This window comes from Asparagus officinalis, chromosome 8, assembly GCF_001876935.1.
Source record: "Asparagus officinalis chromosome 8, Aspof.V1, whole genome shotgun sequence".
NCBI classification, from domain to species: Eukaryota; Viridiplantae; Streptophyta; class Magnoliopsida; order Asparagales; family Asparagaceae; genus Asparagus; species Asparagus officinalis.
This window is the reverse complement of record NC_033801.1, coordinates 10,935,264-10,947,418: the sequence shown is the minus strand read 5'-3', so window position 1 is coordinate 10,947,418 and position 12,155 is coordinate 10,935,264. Positions and strand designations below refer to the sequence as shown.

The 12,155-nt window shown below is 36.3% G+C and overlaps 2 protein-coding genes across 3 annotated transcripts in view; one reads left to right on the top strand and one right to left on the bottom strand.

The window, feature by feature from the left end:
* LOC109822367 (ABC transporter A family member 7-like) lies at nt 247-7,820 on the bottom strand. Of its 2 annotated transcripts, none has more exons than XM_020388557.1 (18): nt 7,705-7,820; nt 7,242-7,623; nt 6,667-6,746; nt 6,418-6,562; nt 4,573-4,692; nt 4,372-4,499; nt 4,010-4,168; nt 3,735-3,897; nt 3,528-3,653; nt 3,338-3,421; nt 2,854-3,218; nt 2,563-2,763; nt 2,281-2,390; nt 2,040-2,124; nt 1,489-1,617; nt 1,287-1,392; nt 890-978; nt 247-721 (listed from the first exon to the last, which is right to left on the bottom strand). In XM_020388557.1, exons 1-18 carry the CDS (start codon nt 7,801-7,803, stop codon nt 422-424), a joined length of 2,871 nt encoding a protein of 956 aa, XP_020244146.1. In that variant the 5' UTR covers nt 7,804-7,820; the 3' UTR covers nt 247-421. The 2 variants fall into 2 exon arrangements, with proteins under 2 accessions (XP_020244146.1, XP_020244147.1); XM_020388558.1 differs by having other exon boundaries at nt 521-746.
* Nucleotides 11,898-12,155, top strand: part of LOC109820845 (ABC transporter A family member 2-like) — a 20,659-nt gene continuing 20,401 nt past the window's right edge. Inside the window, exon 1 of the mRNA XM_020387037.1 lies at nt 11,898-11,972. Coding sequence (XP_020242626.1) covers nt 11,898-11,972 — 75 coding nt within the window. The remainder of the gene's footprint in view (nt 11,973-12,155) is intronic.

Sequence of the window (12,155 nt, the reverse complement as noted above, 5' to 3'; positions counted from 1 at the left end):
AACATTCTAAAGAACACTTTTTTTCCCCTTATCTTTTTTAAGAGCAGGGGGGGATATTTTTTCCCCTTTTTGAGGAAATAAACCTTAAATTGGTAAAAGCAGTGAAAATACTTGTTATAAGCAGCAGTAAACATTATTCTCATTTGATCATGTTAAAGCCAAATCAAGCAGAGGCAATGCACTGCCTCAAATTCCCTTTCGTGGAAAGACTTTCTTTTTGCGAAAATACATTGCCATTTGCATGAAAATTAATACAACTTTCAGTCCATTGACAAAATACAGAAAAATAAGATAAATGAAATAATATAATATGATATGCATGTAATTCATTTATCTATAACCGAGAGTTGTAAGTTTAAAACTGTAAGTATAAAAATTACTAAAACATATATATGTACACAAACTATTTGAGACATCAAAATCATGAGAGCTCATCACAAGGCTGCTCTCCTATGGCAACCTTAATGAAGACATCCTCCAATGTTGTATCAGCCAGACCCCAGGCTTGTATGTTGAACTTGCTCTTTGCTCTCTCCACTGCTCTAAAAACATCGGCAATTCTAACCTCTTGCTTTGGCAGTTCGAACTTCTGAGTTCCTGACATGTGATATATCTTTTTTGCATTCGGAGAGAGTCCTCTAGCTAAGATTTCTACCTCTTCCTCTTCATTTGAGGATGTTGTCATTGTGAATATGTAGCTTCCTCCATACCTGGCCTTCAGCTGTCATCATGCACCAGTTATAAGGCTAAATGAAACAAGTGTCAATATTTAATGTCTTTTTAGCTATGTTTTATCTGATGATGATAAGTTTCATGATAAAATTTTGTTGCAGATTCAAATTACAGTATGCTAAGAATTTGGTTCTCGAAATTCAAAATTTGGGTTTACCTCTTTTGGATTTCCTATACACTGAACATTTCCACCAACAAGGATGCCCAAACGGTCACATAGAACTTCTGCCTCTTCCATTGAATGTGCTGAAAGAATACACATAAGAAAAATAATATGATAAGTCTTCAAAGAACAAAAGAACAATGCTAGGAAAGAAAGGCGCTAGGAAAAACCTAATAATGCCACGTCATGCACAGAGTAAACACCTTGAAATCACTTGATATTTTTCTGTTTCTAGGTTGTTTTTGGGTATTAGATCAAGTCAAATGATGCAAATCTTCAATTTTGAAGTTTGATTTTAGATTTGGACTAATAGCACCCACATCTACTAATAATATTTTCTCTATGTTTCATCTATTAGGTAAAACAAGCATAAAATGAGAGTAGATCATACTAGTTAGGATTATTGCGCGGTCAGTTTTTGCTTTCTTCACAACGTCCCATAAGTTTTTTCTTGATGCTGGGTCTAATCCAGTACTTGGTTCGTCCATGTATACGACCTGACAAATAGCTCCATTATCATGAATTTAGAATACCTTTCATTGAAAAGCATATCTAAAAGCAAATTTCAATAATTTATAAGAGAATATAAATACTTTAGGATCACCGATAAGTGAGATGGCAACACTGAGCCTCCTCTTCATGCCACCACTGTATTGACCAGCTTGTTTGTCACCAACCCCACCATAATATAGATTTACGTTCTTCAAAGATTCATCAACTGCCTGGAAATAACAACGCGAGATTTTGTCATAATGATAAACTATCCGGGGAAGTCATTTCCTCAGTTACTATCACCAAGAAACACTATTAGTAGATATTTACTCAATAATATAATCTGAGCCTTTGAGCTATGCATGAGCTGCAACAATAAAAAATAATGCAGTTCATTCGTAAAGTGCAATCTGCTCATCGACAATTTAGAGAATGAAATGTACTGCTGTCTAAAGGGTATATTTAACTAATGGTTCTAGTTTGATTGATATTTTACTTGCAGTAAACACTAGCATTGTCATCAAGAAAATTTCATGTTTGTGCTTCTACAAGAAAGATGCACAAGTGTGTTAGTATGGATAAGAATAAAACTTTCCTTCATATTATATTAGTTTAGATTAAACAGAAAAAGTTTGTAGTAGATATGCATTACCTGCATCAATGCAACACCTTTCAGATTCTTCAACCGACCATAAAACATTAGATGCTCTCTGCCTGTTAATCTTTCCCACAGCAAACTGTTGAGGATACACCAACGATTGAAGGGAGTAAAAGTAATGGCCAGTAAAAGACAGTAACTGGAAGCTACATTGTTTGGTATTAAGTTAACTGCTTCAAGTATTCTTTTATTATCGCTCACCGAAAATTTAGTACATAAGTTTAAGAGGTCTTACTCATGTTGTGGGCATACGCCCATGTTTGAGTATATTTCAACCATGTTGGACTGGATGTCTAGCCCCTGAACTAGTGCAGTGCCAGAGCTTGGGGATATGAGCCCAATCATCTATGCAAGTAAACACACAGAATTTCAGTAAGAGGGTTTTTATAAATAGGCATCAATTCTAATTTTTGTTGTTGTTTTCCCCAACAAATTAGACGGGTGGTAGGTTCAAAACAATGATACTAGAAAGGGTCTATTCACAATGAGCCCATTTTTGAAAGGCATCGCCACTGACCATGTTGATGAATGAAGTCTTTCCAGCACCATTCGGGCCTAGCATCCCGAAACATTCACCCCGAGAAATAGCAAGAGATAATCCTTTAACTGCAAACTTGGGAGGATTTCCGTCTTTTCCTGGATACACTTTATTGAGATTATCACAGACAATGGTGTGAGTATTGCTAGGTTCCATCATCAATTTCTCAACCACTTCTCTCTGCATGAAACAGAAAAGGGAGAGTTGGAAACTCTACCATCTAAATGCAATGAAATTAAAACAGATAAAACTGAGAACAAAGGATCTTACTTCTTGAGCAACATCAGGCCTCTCCATATCGACAAAAACCTTGGACGTGTCTCGCTGCAAACTAGGTTTACGGAAAGACGGTGATCGTCTCTTTCGCAAACATTGCAGAAAAAACAGAGGACTTTTAATTCCTCCAGCAGGCGATGACATCTGATGCAGATAATATGCAAATGGAAGCAATACTATGCATTCAGCAGTCATGACAATAAGAACACCTTTCATTCCATTCTGACTGTCATTTATATTTCTCCACCGCATACCATTAGTTCCCATAAGATTTCCCGTGAACGCATACTCTCCAAATTCATATAGCCCACGGTACAAGGAAAAAGCCGGGACAAACTCCAAGACTACAATCCAAGCTTCTAAAATGACAACAGAACCTCTATTAGATATTTTCTTGAAGGCTCATATGTAAACAATACATAATGATACAATTACCTAAATTAGGAAAGGTCAAAATTAAGTAAACTTTTTTACTTACTTGGGAAGGAAGTATCTTCAACAAAATTCTGCAAGAGAAATCGTCCTAGTAAGCCCGATCCGAATACATATATGTATGCACTTACTGCAGTATCAGATTTCAGATTACTCATCAAAAGACGTTAGTTCAATATTGAGTATTGGGTAAGATCTCTACTTCAGGAAATTTAAACCATTCAGTAGAATCATACCTGTAGCAGTCTTTGTATCAGAGAAAGAGACTGAAACAAGAAAGGCGAATGCAATCTGCAAGTTTATGTAAATGACATAGAACACAAACTGTATGCTGTAGTCATTCAATGTGAAGAACTTTAAGCCTGAAGAGAGACGAAATCAAAGATAAGATAAAGCTTGAGGCAAGATCATTATGAACTGATAACATTTTCACATACTCTCACCTATGACAGTACCAAACATCACGAAGCACAGCATGTAAAATAACGACATGGCAAAGAAATAAGCATGCGATATTATCCAGTAAGGACTATCTTTAAGCCCATGCATTTTCATCATAATTTTCAATTTGTGTTGTTTGTCGTAAACTATGTACGTCAATATAACCTGCATTAGAAGCAAAAGTTTCCTAATAGTTACATCCATTAAAAGAAGCAAGAATGCAACGCGCTGGAACTAAATCACAAGATAATTTCTAAGTGTAGAGCAATATACTCACCGGAAAGAGCAACTGAATGACCCATGTAAAAAATAAAGGACCAAGAAGAGAGGAAAAGTCCAGCCTAATTTTTTTAGCTGGTTGGGGCATTTCTTTTACATATTCAAGCTGCATCATCATTCCGGTACCTCTCACGAACTTGAGGAACGCATTGGATGCCTGTATAAAATTACAGCAATCGAATCCTTTACTTTATAACATCAAAACTTGCAATCCTAAATTTGCAGCAGTTTTCATTACATTTTTAAAAGTGGATTCTCATAGTACTTAAGTAGGCCACCTTTTTGTCAAGGCAAAAGCTTGAAAAAAGAGAAATAGTTGTACTTCATATTAAAATTTTGAATAAGATAAATGCGCATTACCAAATTCAATGAGCGGGGAACACGCAACAATGCAGGAGGGGTAAAATCATTAGTATAATTTTTGTAAGTTGAGTTGTACCAGACGTCGACACTGAATCTATTCTCGTTAGATTCTAAGAAGTCATAAGCTGCAAAACAAGTGAGCTTAGGCCTGAATTCAAAAATGAAGATGACAGACAAATAATAGCAAAGTTTAGTTACCTGCAAGAAATTCATTTGTGTTCTCCACCGTATTTGCTTTCCAATAACCCTTAAAAAGCTCATCATTTATCACTGACGTATTATCACGCCATAAAGGTAGGCCTTGGACACATCTCACTTCTGTTCCCATTGCAGAGAATAATGGTTTCAAATGCAGGTGCGTTAGAGTATTGCATTTGCATGTTTTAAAAAAGCAAAATAGAAATAAAAATATATCACTGGGATTGATATCACGTGTACATTAATATTCAGAGAGCCGATGGAGACTCGAGAAACCACGCCCAACAAATATATTAAAGTTTGGTCAAAATTCAGACAGGCCAACATGAGAAAGATAAACCAAAAACTCAGTTTCGAAGTTGCCAATTGGGATGTGTTGCACATCATTTTCCAGGTATACCATGTACACCATATCATATATCATATCTACTAATGTAAATAAAGTAATCCAGGTATCATAGTTTAGTAACTATACTTACAACCCTATATATTACAAGAATATATACAAATTTAAAACATAGAATTATAGATAATCATGGACAAATGTTCAAAGTCCATTAGTGGAATAATACAACTCTAATTTTAATGACTATAAATGAAATCATTAATCAAAACTGCACCACATAATTTAACCATAAAATAAGCCCAATTAATATTTTAAATGATGATGTCCTAAAACAAGTTCATTAGCGCTACCAGAACTACCCAATTTAGCATCAATAGATCATCCCCAAAATATCCATCCGAATCTACATTGTTAAGAATGACATTTTCATCTTTTTTCACTCTCCAAAAACTCACTCTTGTCTACCTTCTTTCTCTTCATTCCTGACAGTCAATCACATTCAATTTTCAGGATCTTACCAATAATTGAAAGCGTGAAAATTTTAGACAATTGAAAAGTAGAAGCTGATGTTTACTCTAAGTTAATATATGGGCCTCTTTTCTTAGTTTTATTTGATGGTTGCAGTACGTAGCCCTCTTTCAAGTTCAAAGCACTGATGTATATCTAACCAAGAGTTATCATCTGGTAGGCAACATCCAAACTCTCCAGTCTACGACTCTACGCATCATAGTTCCATATGCAACAGGCAAATTGGAGATATGTCTGTGTGGTTTCTTCCTGTATTCCTTGCCTCATTTCCTATTGTGGGCTATAATTAATTGAAAACACGGAAACAAGTTTTAGTTGTTCCAAAGTTTTCCCCTATCCTGGTGGCATTCGATGGCTCAACATCCAGATTGAGTACTTGAAACAGGAGTAAAAGAAGTGACTATGTTTTTTATTGGCAAGTGGAGAAAGAAATTTGGACAGGACAATAGGTTTATACATTTTTATCAACTAAACAGGTGATTTGGGCTTGGATGTACACTTCTATTAAAAAAACTAAGCCCACCTGAACTTGTAAGCTGTAGTTAAACCTGAAGGGATTTTTAAGTGAGTTTGAAATCGATTTATAAGTCAATTTATCATGTACATCACATATTGTATATGGCAAGGCATGGTTCATGTAGACAGCTGTGCTATATTTATCATATCATACATTGTCACAAACAATACTTGCATAAGATATATATCAAATTACTTGCATATTATATTGAAACATTCCGCATATCATAAGGTATTGACAACTACACCCAGTAGAGTAAAACTGCAAGTGAAGTGAGGAAGCATGGTTCATGTGAACTCGTATCACAAGTTAGACTTGCATAATCATGTAAAGTTTATAAAAGACATTAAAACTAAAATCACCATAATTGAATTTCCATCAGAGAACAGACATGTTGAATACTGATTTTCGTTAAAAGAGCTGAATTTTTAAAATAAATTGAATGGTTCCATACCTTGCTGAAGGTCAATACCAGAAACTTCAATATCAAGAGAAACAACAGAATCCCCACTACACCTGGGCTGAAGCACATATAGAGGTCTATCTGAGACAAAGGCATTCTCAATAAATTCTGTTAGACTTGTTGGTGCATCTGTTCCCTGAAACATTTGCAAAATACTCATGTAAAGAAAAGAATAAAGATAATGTTGAAACATCTCCACACATGTAAGCAATAGCAGAAACTAAATCTAGGGAAACTCACTGGAATGATGTTCGAAAGAGCATTAAGATAGTCAGAGAAATTCAATGAGGAGATCTCCGGAAGAAAGTTCCCAGCCAAACCTGTCCAGAAAATCATATAACAGAAAGCAATATAAGAGTAGCATCATTAGACTGTGTCTGAATGGAAACAAAAGCGTACCAAAATAATTATTTCTTAAATCAGTACTGAAAGTAAAAACTAATTAACAACAGGAGATAACTCCGAGTTATATGTTTTTATCAATCTGTCAATGGAGCCTCATGCTCCACAGCTAATCCCATTTTCATGGATAAAGGCTTGAATTGATTGCAGGTAAGAATAAATCCCCAACCATCATCTAACAGCTCGTTACTATAACCAAAAGTTATAGGACCAAAAAAAAATCATATATACGACCCTCTATTGAAGGAAGGAAGTATATAAATCAGTAAATCATCAAATCCAAATGATAGCGCGACATGCATCCTGCTTTCTCCCAGCATGATTTTCTATAGAGCCCTTCCATATGACTTTTTCTTGAAAGTTCATGTTACTAAAACCCCATGCCCCTGTTCAATAACTAGAGAGTAACTTACTTTCTGCAAGAGATTTGTTCTTGCCGGTATATAGCAAAGTCGCCGGGCATGATCCCGTCATCCTACAGGACCTATCTGGAAAGTCCTGGGCCCAAACTGAGCCTGACCTCACAGCCCGATATTCAGGCCGAGGAACCTGCATCAGGGCCGGCCATCTTGGTGGGCTCGGAACCGCACATGTCTCTGCTTGAATCGCATCCGAGTATTGAATCCCACAAACCTCCTCACATCGGCCACTGCTGTTAGTGGGAATGCATTTGCAGCCGCAACGATTCTTGGGCTTATCGAGTTCTTTATTAACGATGACTTGAATGATGACAATAATGATGCAGAGCACTAATGGGTATGAGATTATGCAGGCATTGGTCTTCGTATTGCGTTTCTGTTGTTATAAGAGGAATTAAATGTTAAGACAACATTAATGAAATTGTAAATAAAAGGGAGCAAAAGTATTGAAGGTAACCTGAAAGATGAGATTCTTTCTGAGGAGAGCGTCGGCCTGAGTTGAGAAGCTTGCAGGCCCACGAGATGAGGATGAGCCTGAGGCCGAGCTTGGATCCATCTCTCAAATGGGAATTGATTTTTTGAACGTGGTATCGTTTACTGTTGCCTTGTTCTTTCTTTCCCTCCTGTGCGTTCTTCCTGAAATTTAAAGAGGGAATCGAGCGTTGAAACCCCAAGTACTTTAATTATTATGACATGGAACTTTTCAGAAAAAACCCTCCTAATACTATATATGTGTGTGTTTTCGATAGGGCGCACAACCATTCTGCAATTGTAATCTTTCAAGGGAGAATTCTTATAAACTGGTTATCTTTTTAGCCCCATTTGAGATGACCTATTAACTTTTAATAAAAAAGTCATTAACCCCACAGCTTTTGAGCTTGGCCTCGAAAAAAAAACCCGAAAGTTTGCTATGTCAACATATACGGACGTTGACCCCGGATTTTTCAAGCTCCCGCAAACTCTCTACCTTACAACCCTAGCTCAACATAGTTTAACGATTATTTTCAGAAAATCGTCTGATACCATTAACGGGGTACGTTTGGAAAGATTTTGCAAAGTGTTGGGGGTTTTGGGACATTGCCTGCCGGTATTTAAAATGACACTTATAAATTTCAGGAGGGTTATTCAAAGAAGGCCAAATTATAAGGGTTATGCATGCTTTTTAATTTATTTTGTGCATTTTTTGCATTAAATTTTTTTATATCTGACCGTGCTCATCTATATTTTATATTAATTCCTGAAATGGTAATGCAAAATTGGATATGCTATAAGTTTGTGTTGAAAGTCGAAAGAATTGGCCGGAGTCAAAAGAAATTATAAAAAACGAGTTATCAGTACAAAGAGATAAAGATCTAAGAGAGATGAGACGGCAACAGCTTACTTAATTAACACTCAGAATTAACAAAATGAAGTTGATGTAAGCAGCTGAACTTAAGCTTTACCTGGCATTGATGTGGAGTGTGGGTACAAGAGTTTTTCCAGTAAACAATGGTCTCTGCAGAGAGTATGATTGAATAGAAGAACTGAAGAACTAAGAAGATATGACTTCAAGTTTTAAGTAATAATAATTGTCTTTTTATTTTATTGATCGAGCTGGCAAAGAATCAGTTTGAATTGATGACCAGTTAAGAGATCAGTTATATTTAAAAGAAGAATTAAAAATGAAATAAATAAATAAAGTCAACAAGAGCTTCAAAGAAAAATTCATTCTTACAGTAATTTTCCCATCTAATATAACCATCAAATAATTAATCACATATTTTTTTCCTCTAAGAGAAGGACAGAAATGAAGAACCAGAAAGCCATCCTGCAATTTGATATCTCCTGATTTAAGATAATTTCACAAAATTCCTTAACTGTGAAAACACAATCAAGAATTAAATATGAAGCAATCGTTCAAATTTTCTAACTGCAAAGTAAGAAAAAGCTTGAAGAGTCCTCAAATTCCCAACTCTTTGATAGTGGATTATTCATGATTCTAGTCTTTTTATTTTTATTTTTCATATTCACTCGTAGTTGTTTACCAAAGTATAGAACTGTTCATAAGACTAATGACAAAACTAACAAAGAAAGAGTGTTTTACTGGACAAAATTAAGAAGAAAACTAGACAAGAAGAAAGAGTCGGGTAGTACACAGGCAATCAAACTTCAAAATTCTTAAGACAAGAAAATAAAATGTTGAAGTTAAAAATTTTGGAGACGTTGAGAAGTACGAAATGTACAAGACAGAAGCAAATAAAACCAACATATTCAAGGTGTTGATTTGACATTCAACGAAGACTTCTTCCCACAAACCAAAAAGGAAAGGAAATTAAAAAGTAACATAGATCTGTGACAATTTTACTTATAAAACAGGGATAGTTCTCACCATAATGCCGAAGACTTTATAGAAGGGAGCCACATCTGTGAAAGCATTGCAGAGAGAGGACATTTTTTACAACTATGACAAGAACTTCACCCGAACTGAAAGGTAAACATGCATATGCAAAAACCGAACAGACTACGACAGAATCAAGTGTTAGAAATGTATTTCATAATGTACCAAGAAGAAAAGAATATCCTATTAAACAGAGCCAGCAAACGGCCTCGCCTATATGGACATCGGAAATTTTATGGGAGCAATTTCCGATAGGAGCGATTCATTATTATCTGCATTCAATATTTTCTTGATAGATTGTGTTAACCTCGGAAATATCCCTTGTTTATAGTTGGCTTGACGACTTCACTTTTTATGAATACGTTAAGACTCCGATCATAAGTCAAAGTAAACTCAGCATGAGCCCTAAAAATTGAACAACTCAAGAGCATTTTCATGCGCTTGAATATTGAGTAGCTAAACTTCTTTACTTCTCCAATATCAGAATGCTTCTTCCACAAGTATCAGAAATTATAGAGGAAATTACATGTGATCTAGTGTCGATTCTGGTAGTTTTTTCTTAACCTGTACTCAGGTCAGGGAATTCCGCCTACTAATTTTATATGTTGATGACTGCACTTTCTATGATACTAAATTTCTTCAACGACTTAAGAATGAGAATCATACATTAACGGCATTCTTCAGACATTGATATTACGTCATAAACTAAAATGCTATTTTAAGTACTGTTACATTCTTTTTTTAACAACATTATAAGTCTATATAACGATTGCATTAAATTGCTTAAGTCCTTATCCAAGTTAACATTGCGCCGTATGATGAAATCCCCACAATTTTCCCAGTTTTTACCACCTATCATGTTGATCCGATGAAAGAGCCAAGTCAAGCCTGCTAGACCTTCAAGATAACGGATGCCGTTCTATAAACTATGGACATAGCCCTCCAAGAGTCAACTTTGTATGATGACCAAAGCATGCTTAGTGGACCAGTAAATAAGTATATCCAGGCGACAGTAACAATTTGTTGGAATATGGAAAAACCCTTTTTCCCTGGCATTCGAGAAACAACCATGAATGATCGAAATACAGAGCAAAGCTTGCCTATCTTATGCCCTGTGAGTGATGAAAGACGGGCATACAGAAGTCAATCATTTAACAAACAATGTCCTCCACCATGTGATTCTACCCTATACGATCCGGCAGAGAAAGATCCTTTTGAAACTTCAGCAGATGAACAGATTACCACGCCAAATACAAAAGCAAAATAACTATGCAAACATAAATTAAGTAAAAACCAAGCACAACGCTCACAATTTTGAACCAAGTTCAAGTATTCTTAGAAGATCTTTCCTTGGAAAGAAAATAATAATACAGAAATGGAGTCAACCTCAAAATATTGTGCGAAAATCTGCGCCGGCCCAAGCTAACATACAGAATTTCAATATTATACTGGAGGTCATAATTCATGAATCAGCGCTCATTGCAGCTATATTGCAACACCACTTGGGTACAACAATTCTATATGCTTTTAGTAATCACCTGCGTACCCAAAAGTTCATTTAGGGAGTGGGCTGCAAATTAATTTGGAGCAAGACATCCTCAACATGGCATATACACTTCAAAATTAAGCACCCACCTTGTATTCGAGAATGTGTAATCTAAGTGGACTATTTCCTTAGATTTTAAATAGTGGGTCAATTGCATATGATCCCATGTAGGCTGTGAGCATTACTGTTTTGACTTACTATACTCTAAGTTTTATCGTGCAGATAGACCCTGATGGAAAATTCTTTTGAATCTTTGTTGCGGAAACTTGAGATTAAAGTCTGGAATTAACAGCTGAAGGATGATGTGCTGCTTATTTTTAACACTTATTCAATTAACTGTTGTGCGTTCGAGAAACGCGTGTGCCTAAAAGCCATATATGTGGGCCTACTCCGGTGTAAGGAATCCCAACGCCAAAAACTTGCTTTCGAGGAACAGCAGTACAGTACTCTGATGATTGCACCAACCCGCACTACTGTTCAAGATCCTTCTCGGATCTATAAGACTTTCCGCGCGCTCAAGGCAAAGATCATCTCGCGATCTCACGGAACCATCTCGCGTTCGAAAACCTTTCGTTTCAGGTTCCTGCGGCCGGGCACAGTAGTTTTCCAACCAGCCCAGCCAGCACGAACCAACAGAAACAAACAACGATCGATCCGAACGTTTCGTTTTTCACAGCTCTCGTGTGTGATACGACGTTCGTACCTTCCACGCTCGTAAGTGTCTATAATGACGTTTCGTATTCCACGCTCGCAAGAGCTTTGTCCAGCCGAGCTACCAGAGCCTGCCCTGCTCAAGGGCCCGGTATTGTATAGGCCTCTCAGGGCCAGACTCAAGAGTCACTAGGCAATTAATGTGGACTGTTACATTTTTCAAATGGCAATTAAGCATTGTAAATTATGTATTAGATTGATTCGCTCTAATTGGCTCATTGTATATTGCTTTCATCGGGAGTAACTCTGAATATGAGGCACTCCAAATGGACGC

What these genes read in the sequence shown, in the direction of transcription:
- LOC109822367 (XM_020388557.1), bottom strand. Translation starts at nt 7,803, where the DNA reads ATGGATCCAAGCTCGGCCTCAGGCTCATCCTCATCTCGTGGGCCTGCA. An exon ending in AGACTTCATTCATCAACATG is followed by an intron (nt 2,391 to 2,562) that starts GTCAGTGGCGAT and finishes TTACTTGCATAG; the next exon opens with ATGATTGGGCTCATATCCCC. An exon ending in GGCGTATGCCCACAACATGA is followed by an intron (nt 2,125 to 2,280) that starts GTAAGACCTCTT and finishes TATCCTCAACAG; the next exon opens with TTTGCTGTGGGAAAGATTAA.